The sequence below is a fragment of the Molothrus ater genome, chromosome 2 (genome assembly GCF_012460135.2).
Source record: "Molothrus ater isolate BHLD 08-10-18 breed brown headed cowbird chromosome 2, BPBGC_Mater_1.1, whole genome shotgun sequence".
Classification (NCBI taxonomy): domain Eukaryota; kingdom Metazoa; phylum Chordata; class Aves; order Passeriformes; family Icteridae; genus Molothrus; species Molothrus ater.
In genome coordinates this window covers 3,605,241-3,629,826 of record NC_050479.2, presented here as the reverse complement: position 1 = coordinate 3,629,826, position 24,586 = coordinate 3,605,241, and the positions used below count along the sequence as shown (strand labels likewise).

At 40.1% G+C, this 24,586-nt stretch overlaps 2 protein-coding genes across 2 annotated transcripts in view; both read left to right on the top strand.

The window, feature by feature from the left end:
• The window catches only part of BRWD1 (bromodomain and WD repeat domain containing 1), a 45,010-nt gene extending 33,332 nt beyond the window's left edge, over positions 1-11,678 (top strand). Inside the window, exons 33-41 of the mRNA XM_036382965.2 lie at positions 361-436; positions 920-964; positions 1,065-1,211; positions 1,920-2,072; positions 2,347-2,516; positions 3,985-4,220; positions 5,055-5,246; positions 6,056-7,033; positions 9,586-11,678. Of these exons, the coding sequence (XP_036238858.1) occupies positions 361-436; positions 920-964; positions 1,065-1,211; positions 1,920-2,072; positions 2,347-2,516; positions 3,985-4,220; positions 5,055-5,246; positions 6,056-7,033; positions 9,586-10,712 (3,124 nt within the window). The 3' untranslated portion in view covers positions 10,713-11,678. The remainder of the gene's footprint in view (positions 1-360; positions 437-919; positions 965-1,064; positions 1,212-1,919; positions 2,073-2,346; positions 2,517-3,984; positions 4,221-5,054; positions 5,247-6,055; positions 7,034-9,585) is intronic.
• Positions 11,679-15,483: 3,805 nt separating this feature from the next.
• On the top strand, positions 15,484-24,093 carry PSMG1 (proteasome assembly chaperone 1). Its single transcript, XM_036389789.1, has 7 exons — positions 15,484-15,619; positions 15,850-15,932; positions 17,282-17,433; positions 17,783-17,845; positions 19,816-20,014; positions 21,002-21,138; positions 22,632-24,093. The coding sequence occupies exons 1-7, from the start codon at positions 15,498-15,500 to the stop codon at positions 22,704-22,706; spliced, it is 831 nt and encodes a 276-aa protein (XP_036245682.1). The 5' UTR covers positions 15,484-15,497; the 3' UTR covers positions 22,707-24,093.
• Positions 24,094-24,586: the final 493 nt, after the last annotated feature.

Sequence of the window (24,586 nt, the reverse complement as noted above, 5' to 3'; positions counted from 1 at the left end):
TACCTTTTTCCCTGGTGTTACAGTCCCAAAATGTCACTTGAGATTGAGTATGTTAAATAGCTCAGCCTGTAAAATGTGACCTCTGTGCTGTCCTGTGTAGAAATTCCTGTTGTAGCTTGTCTGACTTAATTGAAAGGTTAAAATAAACTGAGAGGTTTATTTTGAACTGAGTGTGAGCAGCCTTCCTACAGCTGGGCAGGCCCCTTTCAAATCCCTAATCCTGATTTTTATGTTCCATTTAATACTCAGTTACTGCCTTCCCTTTTATGTGGAGCACTTGCTTGTGGCTGAGTTGAATTTAGAAAACAACAACAGCTCTGCTTTTGCTGTTCCAGTAACAGAGATTTAATTGCATTGCAGTGACCAGGACTGTACAAATATTTTTGAATTATGTAGCACAACAGATGATGAGCAAGATTGTCATGATGCTGATCTGGTGAGTTCTGGGTTTTTTGGGGAAAATTCCAGTAACTTATGGTGGTAAGAAAATACCAGCAACCTTCAAATATTGTTGGTAAAATTGCTGAGTTATTTACATAGCTAATACCAACATGGACTATATTAGGAATTTTTATGAATGTTTTATGTCATTTATGATCAGTGAATTGCATTACTGGTAATATTTAGTGACTGAAGTTCAAAGCTGTTGAGTAACTTCTAATTGCAATTTCTGATGGTGGTTTTTCCTTTTTCTCAAACCACTGAAGATTCCAGACTCCAGCTCCTGTCCTTATCTAGGATATTGCTTTCCAAACCTCCCAGATGCTGTGTTGTGTTTTTTTATGCTCATTTTTTGTCTTACTGACAGAATTAAGAAGAAAATTTCATTTTACCACAGTTTCAAATCTAATGACACTTTCAGCTCCATCACCTATTTTTCCTAGATTACTTTTAAGATAATTGATTTTATTTTGTACAGGATGATGAAAAATGTGTTCCAAGAACATCATACAGAAGAAGAAAAGTGAGTTGGCCGATCTTTACCTTATAAACCAAATCAGGTTGAATTTTTTTTTGCTGTATTAAAGTAATATTTTTTCCTAACTTTTTTTTTTCCCCTCAAGGGACGGGGTTTAAAAAAAGGGAAAAACCTGAAAAGTGGCTATGATGAAAACTGTTGGAAGAAGCAGTGCATGGAACTGGTGAATTTAATTTTCCAGTGTGAGGATTCTGAACCTTTCAGGCAGCCAGTTGATTTGGATCAATATCCTGTAAGTTGTACTTGATAAACTTCATAGATTCTTCTTTTCTTGCTGCCTTACTGTGCCTTGTAAGGAGATTATTTTAGAAAAATCTGTGCTTTCTTAATTAAAATGAGTAAATTAATTAAAATGAGTATCTAGAAGGTCTAAAATCTGTTTACTGAGCCTGAGCTATGAATTTGATTTTTTCCCTCTCTTTTAGCTGTTCATGGCAATCTTACTCCCCCCTCAGTCTCTTTTTTTTCTCTAAAAACCCAACAAATTTAATCTAAAGGAAAAAAAATTCTTTATGGCACATAACTTCTTCTGGTGACTCCACATTTTGAGTTTGAGTCTCACTTCAGGGTTTAAAAACATCTTGAGGTTCTCTAAAGAAACAGGAATGGAAGAGAAGGAGATATTGAGGTGTTTTGATGGGGTTTGATTTGGGGTTTTCTGTGTGGTTGTTGTGTTATGGGGCTGCTTTTTTTTTTTTTCTGTTTTTTATAATAGATCTGTTGTTTCTCACAGTAAAATTCCTGGGATAATGAAAAGGAGATTTTAAATCAAACTGTCTCAGCAAAAGTGCTGCTTTCTGCTGTGGTGCTTCTCTTTCCACTGCTGCTGAAGATCATTTGTGTAACTTTAGCTACTCCTAAATGACAAATAAAATTCAAAAGGTTTTTTTTTTTTTTTCCTTAATACTTTCACAGATTTTTTTTTCATATTTTTTTATAGGATTACAGACATATTATAGACACTCCAATGGATTTTGGTACAGTGAAGGAAACCCTGGAAGCTGGGAATTATGACACTCCAATGGAACTGTGCAAAGATATCAGACTGATATTCAGTAATGCAAAATCTTATACTCCAAACAAAAAGTCAAAGGTAGCTGTTACTATCTGAGGGTTTGTCAATGTCTTAATGAAATAAATCTTATTTTGCAGTTTGTTTATCAGTACTTTTGATCAAGCTGCTGGTTGGGTAGATGGTGGGGAGAAATAGGACAAAAATATTAAATATGTTAATTTCCTGTTTATTTGGTGTTATACAGAGGACTGCCTGTGCTTTTCCTATTGCTTTTCTGTGCAGATTTTGATATTACAGGTATTAGTTTTGAATCAAAGGCTCTGTGGTTAATAGACAGCACTTCCTTACCCAGATTTACAGTATGACCTTGAGGTTGTCAGCGTTGTTTGAAGAGAAAATCCGAAGAATTGTTTCAGATTTCAAAAATGGGCAGAAACAGAATGAGAAGCTAAGGAGAAACCAGAGGTACACGAGAAGGTTCAATAATCCAAGCTCAGTGCAGCAGCCCACCAAAATGCTCAGGTAATCAAATCATGGAGGTGTAAAAGATCTATCTCAGCTGACTGATACTCATATTGACTCTCACATTTAGTCTGTGAAGAGGGGAACAACTGATTTTTTAAATGATTTATAACCCCAGTGAGACTTTCTATAACTTTCATGCAGTAGGAAAAATATGTTAAAAAAACAGGGGCTTTTTTATAGTATAAAACTGAGAAATACCTGGAGACAGAAGAGTAGAAAAGGTTGAGCTTTTCTTTAATATTTGAATCAGAAAATCAATATTTAAGTAAAATAATGAGGAATGAAACAAATATTTACTTACTAGATATATTCCAAACATGAAAATCTGCATTAATTGCATATTTTGTTACATACAGAATACAGTCAGTGCTGTGGAATTCCTAGAAATTGTCACTTGCTACTGTAGCATTCACTTGGGAGCCAGATTTGCCTTTTCTTTTTTGAAGGCAAACAAGCTTTTGACACAATTGCTGTTTGACATGATTAACTCCTGTTCTTAATTTGCATGTGGGACAAAATACAAAAGCTAAATGTGGTAAATTACTGAAACTGAGCTCTTCCCTTCTGCTGCTGTCCACTCTTCCTTCTCTGCAGGGAAAGGGCGGGAGTAAGTTTTAATTTAAAAAAAAAGACAAAAAACTAAACTAAAACAAAACAAAAAACCAAAACAAAAGCAAAACAAAACAAAAAAACCCAACAAACCCCAAGGTAATTTAGGGGGATTACTTTTATACTTTAAAATAACCACCCACCAGCACAGGCAGAAGTTGTCATTTGAATCTCATTTGTGCTCACATCTGGAGAATTGTGTGTGACTGTTCAGTGGGGCACTGCAGAAGTGAAGGATAACAGAAATTACACACCTTGTGCACCTGGATGAATGTCTGAAAAGCTTCAATGTAAAGAAAAAACTGACAAAAAACCAGTTTAGTAGGTGAAAATAATGGACTGAGCAGGATGGCAGGTAGCACTCAGGCATGTGGAGGTAAGGAAGGATCAAATTAGTGAAGTTTTCTTTATTTTAAACAGTGAACTGTAGGGTTCCACCTTCTGTGGGTGTTGGCAACTCAGTTTATGTGGAGTAATAATAATAATTTGCCTGGATGACATTTAGTTGGAGGCTCATGTGCACCTGACCAGAGGCTGGGAATCCAACAGGAATTGAGGCTGCTGCTGCTGCAGTGAAAATAAGAGAACAGTGAAAATAAGAGAATTGTCTGGAGGACATCCACCATTAAATTCTGTTTCTCAGAGCAGACAAAGATTGTCTCCTCTTGTATGACTGCCCTAGGAGTACAGACTGTTACTTAATGAAAGTAAAATGTTTTTAATGTTTAGTAAATGTTTATGTTCATGTTTATCCTTTCCAGAGTTAAAACTGTCCCACATCACGTTAGCTCATAAAACCCTCCCAGAAATACAAAATCAAATGTTGTTAAAATACATCATTGCCTTCACTCTCTAGAAATCTGAAGCAGAAACCACTCAAGTCTCAGGCCAAACTTGAATCTGAGCAGGAAGATGCTTTTCCTCAGCCTACCTCAAGCAGAGCTGCCTGTGTCACAAGCCATAAACCCAGCCCTGGCTCCTACCACCAGAGTTCCTCAGGAGAATCCTCAGACTCTGCCTGCCTGGCATCCTTTGAGAGGAATGGGAAGGCCAGATCCACACCACTGACCAATTGTTCTGCTTTATCATCAGGTCAGGATTTAGAATTGCTGCAGTTTGCACTCTCAGTTGTTAAATGAGCTTTGTGTTTTTAACGTGGAATTTTTTTCCACAAAGTTTAGGTTTTTTTTGTGTGATGCACAATTTTGTTTTACTGGATTTTGGACACTTAGATTATTTACAGTGAATGTTATAAAAATATTTGTGTACTTCACATAATTTTTTGCTTTGAAATAGTGTAGAATACAGTAAATTTATTAATGAAGAAATTTGTCAACAGGAAAGCATAGAGTGATAATTGATACTATATAAAATACAGGTTGTATGCCCATATATGTATATTTATATTATATAAAACTTCTTACAGAGTATTTGATAAATGATATTATATAAAATACAGGTTGTATGCCCATATATGTATATTTATATTATATAAAACTTCTTATCCACAATTAGCAAATGACAGAAGTTGGCTGACACTTTAAAGCTTTCCCGTTTCCCCTACACCTCACCTTGCAAAAATTCAGCTTATTTCAAAGAATAAGAATGCAAGTTTTGGTAAAGACTGTTAGAAAATGTTCTGTGTTTTGGGTTTTTGTTTTTTTAACATGCTTTTCACTTAAATCTGGTGTTTGAAAAGAGTTGTTTTATTTTAATTGAAGTTTTAAATACAGGTTAAAGAAGCTTCCTGTCACTGAACACTGTATGAACATGGATTTTGTTGAGGTATCAGTTTGATATTCGGGCATGAGAATGCATTTTAAGATAATGTGAGAAAACTGAAGATTCCAGGATCAGCAAAATGTAACTCTTAACTGGAAGCTCTTTAGAATTCTAACTGCCAGTGGCTTTTTTTTTTTTTAACAGAGAGTGAAATAGAAGGTTCTGGGGTTTCTTCATCTTCTTCCTCTTCATCTTCATCCTCCTCAAGCAGCTCAGAAGACAGCAAAGGCTGTGCTGGGGCTCCTGTGTCCCCCTCTCCCCTGCACAACGGGGTGTGCAGGAGGAACAGCAGTCGCAGGCTGACTCGCAACCGAGCTGCTCAGAGGAAACAGACAGGTGGGGTGCCAGCAGTGTCCTGTGAGCAGCAAGAAAAATCCACATTATTTTATTTCTATATTTATATTTATGAAAAAGAACTGAGTGCAGTTAGTATTTTTAATATATTTATATTTATGAAAAAGAACTGAGTGCAGTTAGTATTTTTTATATATTTATTTTATGAAAAAGAACTGAGTGCAGTTAGTATTTTTAATATATTTATATTTATGAAAAAGAACTGAGTGCAGTTAGTATTTTTTCTATATTTATATTTATGAAAAAGAACTGAGTGCAGTTAGTATTTTTTCTATATTTATATTTATGAAAAAGAACTGAGTGCAGTTAGTATTTTTTCTATATTCATATTTATGAAAAAGAACTGAGTGCAGTTAGTATTTTTTATATATTTATATTTATGAAAAAGAACTGAGTGCAGTTAGTATTTTTTATATATTTATATTTATAAAAAAGAACTGAGTGCAGTTAGTATTTTTTTAAATCGTTGTATGTGTAAGATACTCTTTTTTTAACTGGTGCTAATTTTGAAGCTCTCAAATACTACATTCAACTTTTCAAAAGATTTTTTCATGACTAGGGGAAGAGGGCAGAAACCAAGAGCCTGGTGGAGAGAGGGAATGACTTGCAACATTTTCTTAAGAAAAAAAACAAAACCAGCACGAATCTGAAATTTATGACAGCAAAAGCACCTGACTGTCACTAGGGCTTATATTTCATGCATGTCTGTGGGTTGAACCTGCCCCAGTTTTGACAAGGTTTCAAAGCTGCTGTTCCATATTTAAGGTATTAATCCCTGCTTTCCTTTCCAGGAACGCTTCTGCAGGAGAACGGGAATACAAGGAAAACAGTCAGGAAAAAGTTATATGGAAGTGACTCTGAAAATACTTCAGCAATGACATCTGAGTCCCTGAGCAACAGCAAGGGCAGGCACAGGAAAACCCCCCGCAGGAGTGCTGCTGTGGCTGCCAACAAGCTGAGGCTGATGAGTGATGTGGAGGAAGAGGTGTCGAGCTCGGAGAGCGTCGGGATCTGCAGGAACAGGAAGCTGCCGCACCGCAACGCCTCGGCCGCCGCCAGGAGGATGCTGCTGGAAGGGTCTGAGGATGAGGCAGGCCTGAAGTCTGAGAGTGACAAAGAAATAGAAGAGCAGCTCACCAAGAGGAAAGCTCTTTGTCAGCCTGGCTGCTCTGCTCCACGAAGGAAATTTGTCAGCGAATCTGAGAATGGAAGTTCGGATTCTGAACCTGACACGCAGAGCAAGCAGAAGAGCTGGCAGAGCAACGGGCACAAACAGCTCCGGGGCCCTGGCTGCTCTGTGTCTCCCAAAGTGAAAAGTCCCACCTTAGACTTTTCAGAGGAGGACTCCAAAAGCCATAATTCTGAGGATGGGAGCAGCCAAAAGGTTTCAGAGCAGTCAACACCTGCCCATCACAAGCCTGCAGTGAGCAATTCTGAGGATGAGGCGGACTCTGAGTCGGACAGGTGGAATGGCAGGAAAGCCTCTGGGCTGCAGCTGTCTCCTCCTTTAAAAAAAGCAAAAGTCTTGAGTGATCTGGAGGACACAGCAGAATCTGAAGCAGAAACCAGAGAGGAGGAGAAGAGTTTTGTGTGGGAGAGCTTGGTGCCCACTAAGATTGTGAGGAGTTCCAAACCTGGAGCTGCCTCCAGCTTCCATCGCTCTTCTGATTCGGACTCGGAGAGTGATTCCAATAACAGCAATTACTGTGAAACTTCTGCAAAAGCAAAGATGAGGAAGAGGAAAGGAAAAACAAAAATAGTTAAAAAAGGTAACATTTTAAAAGTTAATTTCTCTATTTCTTAATACTGAGTAGATCTCCAGGAGAGCAGAGTGTTCTTTCTCTTTATCCAGCTCCTTGTTTTGAGGATAACCAAACCCTCTGGTGTGCAGTTCTGTTACCTTGCATTAATTTCCTGTTGAGATTTTCTGTGCTACAGCAGATTTACAACTGTTAGTTTCAGTTTGAAGTAACTTTATTGATAGTTTTCCAAAATGAATTTGATGGAAAGGTGTTTAAATTATTCTCACATCCATGGTGTGCACCAGAACCTGAGACTTGATTTGACTTTGAAATTTTATTTTATCAATGATGTGTAGAGTCCTTAACACAAACAAGCGCAAGCAGAAGTAAGATTTATATTCCACTTGTTTCAGAAAGTGAAATTCTTTTATTTTTGTGTTTTATTCTGTAATTTTATCTGTCACTCAGATCTTTGTGTGGTGGCTGATCATGATTTAGAGAGCTGGTTTCATTTGTTTTGTGGTTTTTTTTTTTTTAACTTATGAGAATGATGCTGATGTTTATTAAACCAGGTCATATGCATTGTGCCTTCATTTAATCAGGGAATTAGTCCTGATTTGGAATTTGAAAGACTATTCTGAGGGTTGTGTTTGTTGCAATCCTTCCAATCCTGTTAATATGCTTTAAGAATCTTAAGAAAATTTTTTATTGGTTTTCTAATTAATTACTGTCTGTTAAGATGACTCTGTCTTGACAGTTTTCCACAAGGAATATAGGAATATTTACTTGTTTTGTCCCAAGATCTTATATTTAATACATATATAGGGGCATACTTGTAGAGTTCCTATTTTTCAAATAAATATGTATTTTATATATATATATATATATATAAAAAAAACTGTAACTATATATGTGTATATACATTGCTCAATTAGCCAGCTAAACCAATTTATGTGGAAGCTTTGCTTTGGTTATTTTTAATATATATATAATATAAATAATACCTTATCTATTTGATATGTAGAACAGTCTGTATATAATCCTGTCATGTATATTATGTTATAGATAATATATATTATAGGTATGTCGTGTTTAGCATGGGATTTTATATACCAGAGAAGATTGCAAGCAGAGTTTGCAGATAAATTGTGCCAATACCTTGTGGGCTGTAGTGCCCCCTGCAGCTGAGCTGGTAGTGGAGCTCAGGCTGGATTTTCCTGCCCAGTGTTCCAGCTCTGGAGTTTGGCCTGAGCTCCAGGACCCCCTGATGAACCAAACTTTCACATCTTTGTGGCTTTAGAAGCTCCTCCAGTTTCTGGGGGTGTAATGCTCCCTCTTTCTGCCTCTGCCACCTGGTTGTAGCTTTGCAGCTTTTATTTCTGGATGTTTGGTGGGGAATTTCAATACATTTTATTATAGATTTGTTCCAAGTTTAAGATCTTGTGTACAAAGTATAATTTTAATATTCTGGCAGTGTTGCAGGAAGGCTGGACTTCTTTATTCTTTAGCTTTGTGTTCCAGCTACTTAATAATATTGGAGGACAGTGTATAATATAAGATCTAACTCTTCTTTTTTAGTCTGTGGATTAATTCAGCTTTCATACAGCATTTTGCAGTGTGCAGCAGAAATATGTTGTGCTTTGGCCATAAAATCACACAATACAACTACCACAAGCAGTAATATTCATGTATCATTTGTGGAAGCTCATAACAAAGAAATTAATTATCCTTTGAAAATGTAAAATAGGAATATACTGGACTAATACATAAAAGGATCTACATTTAAATAAGGACCAGATTTGGTATATGAAGAGATTGTTAATATTGGTACTCAAGCTGGACATTTGAATTTATCCCTCATAATTTTTCCCTTTGTTTATATTTTTAAATTTACTTCAAGAACATTTGATTTTTTTTTAATTTATTCATATGTATGAATTGTCTTATTTAGAAGGGAAACACTGATCTTCATAGTATATGATTTACACATGGAAAATTTTTTTAAAACACAGCATAAGTAAGTTCTAGATTAATTTTAAAAGCACTGAATGGAAGATTCACTGTTGGCAGCAATCTGAGTGTTAAAGTCACTAAGGAGCTCTGAAGGGTTTTAATTTCTCCACCTGAAACCACCTAAAATTGAAATTTCCACATGAAATTTGCATCCACATGAAATACTATAGTTTCTTTTTTAGGATAAAAGGTCTAAAATGTGCAATTAATATTGCAACTTGTACTCTAGTAAGAAAAATACAACTTTTAATGATACAAGTATTACTAATATGACAGCATTTGTTTGGGAAGTGAGGGAGTTTGTGATTTCTGAGCTAATTAACAGGATGCTGCTAGAGAAAGCTCTTTTGAGGCCATGAAAAGCTTTGGAAGTGACAATCTCAAGAGTTAAGAGTATCCCTGGGATACTGCTGGTATTTTTAGTAAAGAATTGAGATAAATTGCACTTAACAGTTGAAATTCAACATTTATGTATTTCATTAAAAGTGGCAGCGTTTGGCCATATTAAACTAATAATTCCAGCAATGTAAGACACTAAAAAGAACTTTTCCATCTTCCTTTTGTAGAGCAAACATCAGAGGAGGCCAGCCAGAGTGCCAAGGTGCTGCGGAGCAGGACGTGCATCATCAACTACAAGAAGCACATCAGGGTGTGCAGCGTGGGGGAGAAGAAGAACCCCCGCAGGTGCGCCACGCTGGCAGCCAGCAAGATCAAGATCATGAGCGATGCAAAGGAGGAATTATCCAGCTCAGAAAGTGTTTACCCAGCCAGGAAGAACCGCAAGCAGCTCCAGGGCAGCGCGTCCTCAGCCTGCAGGAAGAAGCTGTTCAACAGCTCGGAGGTGGAGGCTTGTTCCAAGTCTGAAAATGAGAGCGAGCGGGTTTCTGGCAGGAAAAAACCTTCCTGCTCTGAATCTGCTGTTTCTAAAAGGAAATATATCATTGAGTCTGAGAATGAAAGGACTGACTCGGAGACAGAGACTCAGCAGCAGAGCGATAACCACGTGCAGCCACACAAACCCCTCTGTGCTGCAGCTCTGAATAATTTTGACTACGACTCCTCGGAGGAGAATTCCACAAACCACAGGGTAGAAAATGGGGAAAACTGGGGAATTTCTAGGCAGGCAGCTTCAGCCCACAACCATTGTACGAGTAACTCCGAAGAGGAGGTAGATTCTGACTTAGCTAAACTTGAAACTAAAAATACCAGAGTAGCAGCAAATAAAAAACCCAGAGCTTCTTTCAAGAGATTAAAACGGGTGGATGACTTCAAAGAAATGACAGAATCCAAAACTGGGGGGAAAAAAGAGGAGAAAAGCTCTGTCTCCGAGGATGTGGAAGCACCTGGGACTGCAGGAAGCTCCAAAACCAACTTGCCCTGTTTCTCCTCGGACTCTGGAACCGACACCACCATCTGCAGCGACGCCACGGAAACCAGGAAGCGCAAGAGGAGATGCAAAGCCAGCAGGAGGGAAACCCTGAACCACGACTCCCTGAAGCCTTGCAGGAGGAGGCCGCAGCGCAGGAAGCGGCGGAAAGGCAGCCAGGAGCAGGACTCGGAGGAGCTGGAGTTCAGCCAGGCCCAGCGGCAGCGGCGCTCCAAGATCCGCACGCGCAACGGCGGCCGGCGCACCGTGCGCTACCACGACGACGATGACGACAGAGCCCTCGAGGAGGCCGCCTGCGAAACGTAACCTTAACTAAAGGATAGCCAGCCCATCTCTTCTTTTTTGGTTTTTTGTTTTTCTGTTTATTTTTTTCTTTTTTTTTTGTTTTTTTTCTTTTTTTTTTTTTTAATGATGAATAGCACTAGAACTCGTGATGGGTGCTGGCTCTTCTTTGTCCTACATTTCAGGGAATATATTTATATTTTTCTATGAAAAAGTTATGAATGTGATTAGATGATGACTTTCTCCTTTTTCATATTTTGACTTGCACTTGCCTGCCCATGTAGCAGCATTTAGCACAGATGCCAAAATGTGCCTCATTATAGGGGCAATTTTTTTGTCTTTACTGGTATTTTATTACATATAAACAAGAGTTAAAAAAATGTTAAAACACTGCAAACAGGTTAATAGCAGTATGTTGAGTATTATTGTTATGGGTGCTGCAATGAAATACTACCTAGGTCATGCAACATTCAAGAACAGATTTCAAACATCTCTAATGCTGTATGAAATCACCTACAATAGTAACAGGCTTCTAAATAATAGTACACACTCTAAAAACCTGGTGGATGCAAGCATTGCTTCCAAAGAGGGATGAAAAGGCTGATAACTTCTTCACAGCTGGATCCAGTGCAGGTGTGCAGTGCTCTGTACAAGCAGTTACCAGTGAAGAAGTTTATTTGCCACTTCCAGAGGCTTTGGTGAACAGAGGGTTCTGCTGACAGGTAGTACATCATTAATGTGACTTCTATACTGTAAACTTTTAAGATTATGAAATGCAGGTGAACTCTTGGGCCTAAAGGGTTTTTGTGTGTTTTCTTTATAAAATAGAAAAACAAACAAAACGCTCGTTCTGTTTTCTTTTTGCGTGGAAAGCTTGAGGTGCAGGATTCCGACATTCCAGACCTTTTTTTGCTACGTTTCTGTTGTTCCTCCATATTTATAGTGTTTGAATGTTGGATTTTCCATTGATTAAACCTTACAAGTTTCTGAGCTTTGCAGTATATCTCCTGTTTTCACAATGTTTGAGGTGGCTCTCGTTGACAAGAAGGAAAATCTCTCCAGGAAAACACGTGCAAGTCCCTGGTTGAACACATAGCAACAACAAAACCACACAGCAGCTCTGAATTTTTAGTTTTCCCTGGAATTGTGCTGGTGGGAGCCCTACAATGGCTGCCCCCAGCCCAAAACCAGGGAATCTCTGCTCCTTCCCCACTCCAGGGTTCCTCCTCTTCTCCGTAGCTTCCTTTTCTCACACTTTGGAAAACTTGGTCATTCTTGAAAAATGAACGTGAAAAACTTGGTCACTCTATCATTCAGTAGAAGTTGTGACAGAGTACCAGATTTATCCCAACCTAGCTCATGTGAACTGAAAAATAGCAAGTTTGGGAGTTGGTTTTCTAGCAGGTTGGACTGGTAGTGGGATCCAGAAGGGTTTGGGGGTAAAAAAATCAGTGCAGCTGCACAAACCTGGTGAATAATGACAGAACTCTTTGTACAAATAGAAATCATCATGGAAAATGGGCTTCCATCAGTGACAGCCACTTCTCCAACACCCTCACTGACATTATTTGCATTTACCATCACTTTTGCTATGCCAGATGTTAGCACAGAGAAATACTCTTTTTTTTCTTCCTTAACACTTCCACGTGAAGTCCAAAAATAATTAAAATGGTTCTTGCCCCAGGAGGTTTTATTTAGAGTATAGTCTTTAATAGGATGCAGCAGAATTCTGTAAATTCAAGATAAGTGTTCATCTGGATTCTTTATTTGGTTTCTGAAATACAAACACAGTTGTGTTTAGTGATAAAACTTTGAAGGTGGCTTTGTGTTTTCTTTGAGGAGCAAACTTTGTTATAAGATAGTAAGTCCATTATTTTTTCATATTTTCCATAAATTTGATTGTTTAGCAGCTGCTTATTCTCAGTGTTCTCTGGAGTGCATCCTCCAGTTTGGGTATAATTGAACTGAACCATCAGAGGTTTTATTAATTTTCAGTTTGAACAGCTAAGATTTGGCTGGTAGGTTTGTATTTCTAATCCAGGCTTAGATTTACCAAGCTGGTTTTCTTTCAGGGGCTGTATTCTGTCACTGCAGACACAGGTTCATGATCCCTGAAAGCTGGGGAAGGTTCTGCCCTTGGGGCTGCAGATCCCACAGGGAGTCACTGCCTTAGGGACCCTGACACTTTCATTTTCAAGGCAAAGCATTTGCTGGGCTGTATTTCCTAATTTTATACACATAGTGGGAAGAGAAACTATTAAACTGGAAAGGTATTTTGAGTCTTTCACCCTTTAAGAGTTTATTTATTTTTAATTTATTAAAGGAGCATGGTGGCTGTTAGAGAGCTGGCAGTCCTTTCACCTTCCTTTAAGTGAGCATTTTTGGTTTTGTCTAGCTGTACTCAGGGAAGTGAAGTAGTAGACCTGTAAAAATAGGATCTTTATTTCATGTGACTTTTGGGGGGGTGTTTTGGTTTGTTTTAGAGCAGGACCTGAGTCTGTGATGGTGATCAGGCAGCATGAACAGAGGGAAACATTAAAGTGCAGGACAGAATCGTAAAGGAATCAAATTGGTTCATGTTACAGGCTTTGATGATGTACATGTGTTAGTGGACCAAAGTAAAGCTGTACATACACCTGGGATGTGTGGATTCTCTGTTTGTATTTTCTATTTCTGCCAGAGTTGGGATTGAAGGTGCTTGAGATGGTATTTCATGTTTGGACTCAAGCATTTATTACTTCTTATCAGTGAAACAGCCTCACAAGCATGAGTTCTGCAGTTTTTCATTAGCGAGGCACAAAATGGCTAAATATCTTATGTTACAGGGTCTTCTAAGGCTAAACTATCCAATTAAGAAATGACACTGAGATTATTTTGCTTTTTAACCCAATAACTGATCCCTCAAAGCCCACAATGCAGACTTTTCTGTCCAATTACAAAATACCACGCAAACTCATGAAGAATAAGGAAGAAGAAGGTGAAAAAGAACAACCTGCCTCAGCCCTAAAATCTCCATCTTGCTTCATATTTATTACTATATTCTAAAGCCCCAAACTCTCTAAGTTTTCCACCCTGTGATATTACACACCTCTAACCAACTACACACCCATAATCCCAGTGCTATCAATCACTTTTGGAAGTCTTCTCCACAGCCTCAGGTCAATTGCAGTATTCTTTTGTGAGTCTGTGCCTTTCAGCATAGAAAGTTTAAAATTCTCAGCATCCAGGATTCCAACAGAATTTCACTGTGCTCTTATTTGGTTCAACCAGGCCAAGGGACAACAACCCCATGGGGCTGGAGAGCTGGAAAAGGCCCTGGGGGTGCTGGTGGCAGGGGCTGGACACGAGCCCAGGGGTGCCCAGGGGGGCAAGAGGCCCCTGGCAGCTGGGCTGGATGAGGAATTGTGTGTGCAGCAGGAGCAGGGCAGGGATTGTCCCTCTGTGCTGGCTCTGAGAGCCCCTCCAGGGCTGGGCCCAGTTCTGGCTGATGCCTTGTGCAGGCTGACCCAGAGCAGAGGCTGGGCAGAGCTAAAGAATAAAGCAGGGATTGATTCAAAGCATCTCCTCCATGGATGCACCTTGGGCAGCACCAGAGCCCAGCCAGGGCTGCACCCAAGATGAACCAAAATGGCCCCAAAATGCACGGCCGGGCACGGGGTCTCTCCCTGGGATCAGTTCTGCTCCATTTGCATCTTGCAGTTCATTGTCCCATTCCAGCTTTAGCCCCTGCAGTCCCACCCTGCTTGTTTTTCTCTCTCCAGCCCACGGGGTTTGTGCTCCTGGGCTGAGATTTGGATCATTTGTCCTTGGTGCCCAGCTGGAGCAGGAATTGTTTTGTCTCCCTGCTCACCATCCCATAATACGAAGCCCAGCCCCATACAATAAGGCAGCACAGAACCTGAAAAATAGAAAAGAATATAAGTATTTCATATATGCAGAATATAAAAAATATCAAACCTGAGGCATCATGGCTCCTGCAGGAGAGCCCTGGAGGGGCTGGAGCGTGTCCAGGGCAGGGAACGGAGCTGGGCAGGGGCTGGAGCCCCAGGAGGGGCTGAGGGAGCTGGGCAGGGGCTGGGGCTGGAGCCAAGGAGGCTCAGGGGCCCTTGTGGCTCTGCACAAGTTCCTGCCAGGAGGGCACAGCCGGGGGGGTCGGGCTCTGCTCCCAGGGAACAGGGACAGGAGCAGAGGGAACGGCCTCAGGCTGGGCCAGGGCAGGCTCAGCTTGGACAGCAGCAGCAATTTGCCCATGGAAAGGGAGCTCAGGTCTTGGCAGGGGCTGCCCAGGGAGCTTTGCAGTGCCCAGCCCTGGAGGTGTCCCCTGCAGGTGGCACTGAGTGCTCTGGGCTGGGGACAAGGTGCCCATGGGGCACAGCTGGCACTGCATGGGCTGGCAGGGCTTTTCCAGCTCCTCCAGGGATTTTGGGACTCTGGCATTTCCCCAGGTTTGTTCCTGTCCCTTTCCCCTCCATCCTCTCTTGGGAGCTGTCACAGCCGGGGGGGTCGGGCTGTGCTCCAGGGAACAGGGACAGGACAGAACGGCATCGAGGTCAGGCAGGGCAGGTTTTAATGGGATATCTGGATGATTTTCTCCACTGAAAGGACGGCCAATCCTTGGAAGAAGCTTCCCGGGGACGCGATGGAGTCACCATCTCTGCGAGCGCTCCAGAGCCGTCCGAACCCTCGCTGCGAGGTTCGGAGGCACCGCGGGCACCGGGCACTGCCGCCGCCTCCCCCCTCAGAGCCCCCGGCGCCTCCCGCGCCTGCTCCGGCGCTGAGGGCGGGGCCGCGCAGGCGCGGGCGGCGGCCATGGCGACCTTCTTCGGCGAGGTGGTGGTGGCCCCGTCCCGGGCCGGCCTGGACGAGGAGGAGGAGGCGCGGGAGGAGACGCCCGAGGACCGGGAGATCCGCAGGGAGATCGAGAAGAAAAGGTTCCAACAGCGCGGGGAGATCAGGGAAAGGTTCTTCCCCCAGAGGGCGCTGGCACTGCCCAGGCTGCCCAGGGAATGGGCACGGCCCCGGGGCTGCCAGAGCTCCTTGGGCAGCGCTGCCAGGGATGCCCAGGGTGGGATTGCTGGGGATCTATACAGGGCCAGGAGCTGGGTTTGGATGGCCCTTGTGGGTCCCTCCCAGCCTGGGCTGTTCTGTGTTCTTTTCCCAGGGAGATCCAAGTGCTGTGGAGCTGCGCCGAGGAGTCCCTGGTGTGCTCCAGGTTCATCGTGGCCATCGGGAGGAACGCTGCGGGTGCGTGCGGAACCAGAGCTGCTGGGGCTGGGGGATAAATGGGGAGGCAGAAGGTGGCAGGGAGGTGAAAATGTGCCAGGACATTCCCTGCTCCAAGCCCCAATTGGGGTTGTAAATGTGCCAGGACAGTCCCTGCTCCAAGCCCCAATTGGGGTTGTAAATGTGCCAGGACAGTCCCTGCTCCAAGCCCCAATTGGGGTTGTAAATGTGCCAGGACAGTCCCTGCTCCAAGCCCCAGTGTCCAACCCGCTCTTGGGCACTGCCAGGCCGGGGATCCAGGGGCAGCCACAGCTGCTGTGCCAGGGCCTCCCCACCCTCGCAAGGAATAATTTATGCCATCCAAAATCCCTCCCAAAATCCCATCCAACCCTGCCCTCCTTGAGTTGAGCTCATCGCCCTCTTGTCCTGTCATCCCATTACCTTTTGAAAAATCCCCCTCCAGCCTTCTTTAAGCCCCTCTATTAACTGAATGAGCAGCTCCTCCTTTAGCAGCACAGGTTAAACCTGGAGGCAGTTGAGTTGTCCAGAGAAAGCTGAAGTTCCTCTGTGCATGTAAAACACAGTTATTGTTACAGCTGTTTACTCGTCTTGAAAATTGATGCATTTTCAGTTGAACATGAGAAGTGAAGTATGTTTTAGTTTGGGATTTTAGTTAGGACAGTCCCCCTCCTTTACCTGGCTTTTGTTTGGTAAACTCTCTGGGATTGTTTATTAATTGGCAAAAGTTTTGATCTGATAGTACCCAGAAGTCTTGCTTGCATTTAAGTGACATTTAGATGACATTTAGATTTTATCAAAGTTAACTTTGCTGATTTGTTTGGGTTTTGTTCAGGTTTTTCCTTGAAAAATGGCAGTATTTTGGATCTGTCTTCTGTAGCTTTTGACAGGAATCTGATTTATGAGCATTTTTGCCACACTCTTGCCTCTGTTTTTTCTAGAATCAGTGTAATAGTTCTGCCTTGCTGCTTCAGTGAGTTTTGGTTTAAAACTGCTATGTCAGAAAATATTAGAGACTTAATATCTCACATCCTTAATTAATACTAAACAATTTGAAGTTGATTGTAATGCTATAGCAATAATGTAATGCTATCACTTGTTCCTAAGAACAAGTGATTTTTGTGTTAGGGATCTGTATATGTTAAGCATCTCTTAATCTTTTTAAATTTGTGTACAGCAGGGTTGTCACATTGCTGTTGTTTCTTAGATTTGGTCAGTGAATGTAAGTTGATAAAAATGAGTTATTCTTCCTTCAGATTGCAAAGGAATGATCTAATTTAGTCCAGCTATTTATTTGTAAAACAGAGGTTTTATTCTTTATAAATTAACTGTATTTTTAATGGGTTTTGCAGCTTTCCTGTCATCTTTTATCCTGGATTCTGTGTGCTGGGAAGTGATTGGAGTTGTGAAGCTGTGGAATGAGTGGTGCAGAACTTCCAGCAGCACAAATGTCCTCCCCACAGACTCTTTCTGTTTGTTCTACAGATTGATATCAGACCCCACAGTAAGTGACTGAGCATTAATTCCTCTGTGGTTTGGCTTTCTGAAAAAGAGAAACTTCATCCACCCCCAGACAAGGCACTGCAGGATCATGGATTAATCTCATCAGTGATCTGAAGGGTTAAATCTCACTAAAACTGTGTGAAGTTCTGTCTGGAGCTCAGCACAGAGATGTCAGAGCCTTGTGGCTTCACTGCATTTGTGAGCAAAAAATCCTCATTGAAACCAGGTTAAAGAAACCCAAAATAACTGAACAATTTATTGTCTGCAGCCACATCATCCTTACAGGTGATGATGAGCTGCTGTTGTGCCCTTTGAACCACTTGCTCACACAAGTTTTTACCTTTTTTTAGGTTTTACTGTGCCAGTGTAGTTGCTATGTGGCTGAGGATCAACAGTTCCAGTGGCTTGAGAAGGTAAAACTGACAAGAAAATAAATGGAGAAATAAAATCCTGAGGGTGGGCATCTTTTCTCTGATACTTTACCCATGTCAGTGTTAAATAAGTTTCCCCTGTGGTTTTCTTTTATTAAATATTTAAACATAGATAAATTTACTCTCTGCAGGATCTGTGAAATCCCTTTCCAGATGCTGCCAGCTGTATCTGCTGTAAGCTCCCAGCTGAGTGCAGTCACTCCTTTTGGACAGTTTCAGTTTTGTTTGCCCTTAACCACTTCCCAAACCTTTTTCCTGCTTGCCTTTTAATTTCCCTTGCCTTATTTCAGCTGCATTTCACCTCTGGGAGAATTTTTCCTTCAAAAAAAAAACCAAAAAAACCAACAGCAATTTGTCCAGCTGCCAAAGGATCACCAGCCAAACCAGTTGTGGAGCTGCTGGTGGATGTTGTCAGCTGCTGGGTGTGTTCTGTGCCTTTCCCAGGGGGAGCTGGAGGGAAAGGTGCCTCCCAAGCAGCATTTGTCCCATTTCTGCTCACATTTAACATTCCCAGGGCCTCACCCCAGCATCATCCAGGTTCAGCAGCACTGCTGGCTCAGGGAAGTCCCTCCAAATATCATCATTTTGATTTTAATAAGATAAAGCCAAAGGGTGAATGTTCCTCCTCTTGATTTTCCTGATGGATTTGGGTCAGGGCTTTGCCTGCAGGAAGTGTGGCTTATTTTGTCCTGCTGTCTGTCTGCTCCCTGCCTGCCTGCCTTTAAATCTCTGCTGAGCTGATGGAGCAGCAGGGATTCTAAAGCTGGGCTTGCAGATAAGTACAGCTTTGCTGGGGGCTCATGGCTCATTTGGAGGTTTAAAAACCCTGAGACCTCAGATGTTTTGCTGTATTCCACACATTCCTGCACTTCATTTAAAGTGAGGTTGCAGAAGTAGGGTGGCTGGGGGTTGTTCTCTTCCCCAGTTGTTTGTGGATATGTGGGTGTTCTGAACAGCAGCAGTGTGGTTGTACCAAGTCCATGTTCCTGAGTATTTTTAGATTTTGTGGTTGTTGGTATTTTTAAATGTGCAGCAGAAACAATGTGCTGGCAATCTTTTTGCTTTTCATGTGAGTTGCAGCCCTGTTCTGTGTGTAAATCCTGATTTCCTGAGCATCTCCCATCTCCACAAGTCAGATCTTTACATCTGGGTGGGTTTTTTCCCTAAGGATCACTGACAAACCAGAGCACACAGGTTGGAGTTTTGCAGCCATGAATTCCAGCCTGTGTTCCCAGCCAAGCAAGTGGAAAATACGTGGGCTTCTGAATATTGCTGTCAGATTTCTGTCACAGTGGTGACACAGTGATGGGAGGGCACAGGCAGCTTCCCTCCTGGGGCTGGTACACAGACAGAAACAGGCAACTTTCTGTCACAGTTCCCAAATTCTCTACTTTCTTTTCCCTTGTTGGTATTTTGTGATGGCCAGAAGGTTTTGTACTTCAAAACTCTGTTCTTTGGATATGAGAAAGAGAAGCCTAAATTTTCTTTCTCGTTTCCACCTGAATAGAATGAAATAAAATCTGTGCATTTAAAATAAAGTCTCTTACAATATTGTAGGACATCTGGGGAACACAATTTTAATTCCAAATGTCATACAGCTCAGTGAACTGCTTGTTTTTATTTGGAATCCTTCTTCTTTCTACAATCACCATTAATTAAAGCAGTAAATCTTAATATATTGAATACAAAGAGCTGAAAACCTAAAACCTCTCCAGAAGAGCACTGGACTTGGTAAATATGTCAGCTGTTATTTTGGGGGTTTTTCTCTCCATCCCAGGAGCAATGCCTGACAAATTTCTAGCTGAAGGTTGTGATTCAAACTAGTTTTGGTCCTGCAAACCTGAGTTCAAGTGCCCTTTGCACTGAAATTGAAATGAATCCTTGAGGTTCCTCTGCTTTTATTGTGAGAAGAGAACTTCTGCTGATGCATTTTTTTTTTTTTTAAATTTCAGGTTTTTGGCTCTATTCAGAAGAAAGGCTTGCAAGTCACCATCCTTTCCACATGTCCTGTAGCTGATTATAAAACTCAGGAATCCACTCTGACACTTGTATCTCCATTCCTGAAAGCCTTGAAGACCAAAGAATTCCAGGAGCAGGTCTGCTGCCCACTGCTGGAGCAGCCCAACATTGTGAGGGACCTTCCTGCTGCTGGTACTTGGCAATTTCAGTTATTTCCACAATTCCTCCTGAGGAGCATCCCTCTGCAATTAGAATTTTTGCTTAATTGTGAAAAGCTGAAAATTCAGCTTTTTAAAAATTAATTACTGACAGATTCACATCTTACACGTTGCCCTAGAAAATAGGGACAATTTTCCAAACCAGCCACAAATCATTTTACCAGTTATGTGTGGGACAGAAGTACTGGGAAATTCCCCAGTATAGCCTTACAAAGTGGGTTTTTTTTGGAATTTTACTTAGTAATTAAATAAGTTTTATTAGGAATTATTTTCAAGAGTAAAAGTAAAAGCTCACCAAGTCCTTTCTGTATATAACAGGTCAGGGAGCTTGCACAGATGCACTGATCAACCTCATGGAAAAGTTAGGTTCAGTTTTATGATGTAATTTAATAAAAACCTTGAGGTTTTCATTCTAGAATCCCTAATGGTGGCAGCATGAGGAAAAGTTTGTGTTAGGGATCTGTATATGTTAAGTATCTCTTAATCTTTTTAAATTCTCTTAATCTTTTAAAATATTTTTAAAGTCTGGCAGGACTTAAAAGTGGATGATTCTCTCTTATTCACCTTCCTTTTTATGTTTTTTTTTTATTGGGGTATTTTTTGGGGGGGGGTTATTTGGTTTTTTGCAGATGTTGCTATTATTTTAATTTATTATTTTATTTATTTATTGAATATTTAATACAATATTTTATTGTTTTTATTTCATATATTAATTTTAATTTTATTTATTTATTTTTATGGACAGTTTCCAGGTAAGGTATGTGCCAGGAAAAAACACCTGCATTTAACTAATTTTTAGTTTTAACTAATTTTCCCTGGGGGATGAGGAGTGGCTGCTCCAGCAGTCAGCATCCTGAGCTGGTAATTAAACTCCCCTGGGTTCAAAATTCAGATTTTTACACACAGAGCAGAGATTGCCTTTGTGCTGAGTTTAACAGAGGTTTCCTTTTGCCTGTGTCAGTCCTGAGTTACTGCCAGGTGTGGGGGATCCCTGCAGTGCTGTACCAGTGCTACACTGATGTCATCAAGCTGGACACAGTCACCATTGAAGCCTTCAAACCTCTGCTCTCTTCCAAACTGCTGAAGAGTTTAGCCAAGGTAAAATTCCATTTTTTAAAAATACTGGGAGCTTTTGTCTGTTTTCATCTCTTGCATTCTGCTGGTTTTGTTCCCCTGTGGGGATTGCCATCTACAGCTTCCTTCAGATCTTCCTTTTGAATTTCCAGGCTCTTCTAATGGTAGGAATATATCAGGGAGGGGTTTCTTGTTCTTGTGTAAGCTGCAGTTTCCTTTGGAGGTGCCTCATTTAAAACTTCTAAGCTTTTTGTTGTGTGTTTTTGTATTATTTTTACATTTTCTATTCAGATACCAGATGGCTCTGTTCTAGCTCTGTATCTGCCTCTCTTCTGGCATACAGGAAAGCTTCTCAAAATAACCCATTTTGGAGCTAAAAGGCCAAATTTCTGAAGACATTTTTACACTAATCCAGCAGCTGTGAAATCCAGCCTGGCCTTGAACACTTCCAGGGATGGGGCAGCCACAATTTCTGTGTGCCACCACCCTCAGAGTAAATCCCATTGCTCCCATCAATTCCCACTGTAGCTCCTAAAATCAATGTTTTACTCTTTCTGAAGTGTTTTTAATTGAATTCTGGTTGGTTGAGAGCACTTTGAACCCAGATTTAAATGCCCAAAGAGGTCTGTGTATACTGAGGTGTTTATTTCAGTTCTAAAATCAGTTTTGAGTGCAGCTCATTTTATATTCTGCTGAATAAGTCTGAGTAGGACATAAATATTTAAACTCTGAAGGAGAACAATGACAGAGACTCTTCCCCTCATGTCCAAGCAAAGAGGAAGGCAAAATAATAAATCCCATTTTCTAAAATGAGAAGGAATACACTCTTGAGATTCCTGTAGATAACTTCATTCAGAAGACCTGAGTTTTGCTCAGATATATTATATTATATTATATTATATTATATTATATTATATTATATTATATTATATTATATTATATTATATTATATTATATTATATTATATTATATTATATTATATTATATTATATTATATTATATTATATTATATTATATTATATTATATTATATCATATTTTGTATACTTTATATATAATATATACTATAATATTAATATGTATTATAATATAATATAATAACATTATATCATATATAAAATATATAATATAATTATATATTATATATTATATAATTCATATTACATTATATTATATATTATAAGTTATTATGATATATTATAAATTATTATAGAATATTATAATATAATATATATAATATAATGTAATCTGTGATGTTAATGTATTTAATTAATCTAATTAAATAATAGATATTTAATTATAATATGTAATAAAAGTTAGTTAATATCTTAATAAAAGTGATGTTAATATCTTTAATTAAACAACAGTTAATTATTTAATTAGAATATATAATAAAAGTTAATTAATATCCTTATAAAAGTGATGTTCAGAGTAATGAAAATGGGACCAGAGGCCAGGGGAGTTCCTGCTTTGTTCCCAGCTCCGTGGGTGATGCTGATCCTCTCTTCCTTTCCCCAGGATGCCTCTGAAAGCACAAAGATTTTGAAGAAGTTCCTGACAAGCAGTGAAACTCACAATAACATCTACATCTGACAAGGACAGTAGTGCTGCACTTTTGTAAACTCCAGTTTCTTCTCTAGAGGACTCCTGGGATTTTTTTTTTTTTTTCCTTTAAAAGTAGAATAAATTCCGGTAGATTTTTACTGTCCCACTCATTTTTGTTGTTTTTAACTTCATCACTGAACACCCTTCTTTATGGCTTGGAAGATTCTTCTGGAATGATTTTAGGAAAGATTTTGGATATGAAAAACAACTCCTTTTTCTCTCCTGAAGGGATTGTCCTACCTAAAAGTATTCCTTTTATATTTCAAAGAGGAAAATGCAGATAAGGAATTCTGTTTGTATCTAACAAGACCTCTCCCTTTTTACTTTATTTTGAGATCTGAAGTTTTTCTAACATTTGATGCTCTTCAAAGATTTGTCTGTGATCAAGAAAATGCACTCTCTGTCCTTTCCCATCCACAGAGAATTTTGCTTGTGTTTATTTATGGCTCCACACGCCCTTTGTAATGTATATATTGATACAAAATGCAGTAATTAAAGTGTGGTAAATGCCTTTAAAACTTGCTAGTGAAAAATAACCTCTCCTGGTCAAAGGGGCTGGCAGGAGCACAGGCTGCTGCAGCTGGATTCGCCAGGGCAAACTGATTTATTTCACTTTAAACCACCAAAATTTGGGCAATGGTAGGAAGAATAAAAGATCTCTTAGGCAGAGAATGTGATTTTTAGAGGAAAGTAAAAGGTTTTAAAGTGTCTCAGAAAATAATCTGGAAGCTGGTAAGAATTTCAGCAGTTTATTTCAAGTATTAAGTAGGATTAAGGTGCAGTTCTGAGTTGTACTCTGTTTAATTTAACGTTTTGTTTAAGAAAATGGTGTTAAAGTTTTAATTTGTAATTCTGTTCTCTGCTGGGTGCAGCTTTGGTTTACACTGGATGCTCAGTGGGTATTTCTGAGCAGTGTTTTCCTTCTCAGAACTGTCACTGGTTTAAATTTCAGTTCGGGTAATTACAGATAAGCACATCTTGCCTAAAGTGGTGCTGGATTTTGGAACAAATTCTGAAGTTTTGTTGGGGTTTTTCCCCCATTTCTGTCCATCTTTTTAATTCATAAATTGGTTTTATGTGTGATCTGAGCTGAGAATTCTGTTCTTTTGAAAATTGGCTGCTGCATTTTCTTACTTTTACGTGTTTGGTTCATAATAAATAAAGCAGATAACAAGAAATATCTTAAATAGTAAATTATGCAGAGACCCTTAGAGGAATTGTGAATGTATTTCTGGTGTTGGTGTGGTCACCCAGGCAGTTTGAAATGTTTCAAAATAGTTATACATTATATTTTATTCAGTTTTTACTACCTGTCTTTATGCTGGGGTGTGAGAATGCTCCTAAACACCTTGAATAAAAGTGACAAACAAAACCATGGCAGCTTGGGAGATGAAATCAGACTGAAACCTGGAGTTCTGGCAGAATTCCTCAAAATGGAAAACTTGAAAGCTCTCCATAGCAGGAAATGTTTGGGTAGGATGTAGTGGGGAAGTGCTGTGGGGCAGTGAAATGAGAGATTTTAATTTAAAACTCTGCCTTTTCCCATAATTTGCTATAGGAAGCAGCTCATATTCTCCCTTAAATATTCTGTAAGCCTCAGAACTAATGATGAACTGTCTTTCATCAGATGTGAGTGTTGACTGAAGATCTTTTTCCATATTTGAATGTTGCTGCCTGGTTTTTATTTTCCCTTCTGTGCTCTCCAGCATCTACCCAGAGCCTGCAGTGAGGCTCTCTTGTTTCCTACCAGCTGCTGGGTGTGATCCTTGGAGGAGTTTGTGAACTCAGACTTGTCAAATGTGGCAGATGGCTTCAGAGCTTCGGGGGGAGAAGTTTGAAATGAGATTGTGTAAGACTTGGTTTCCTGA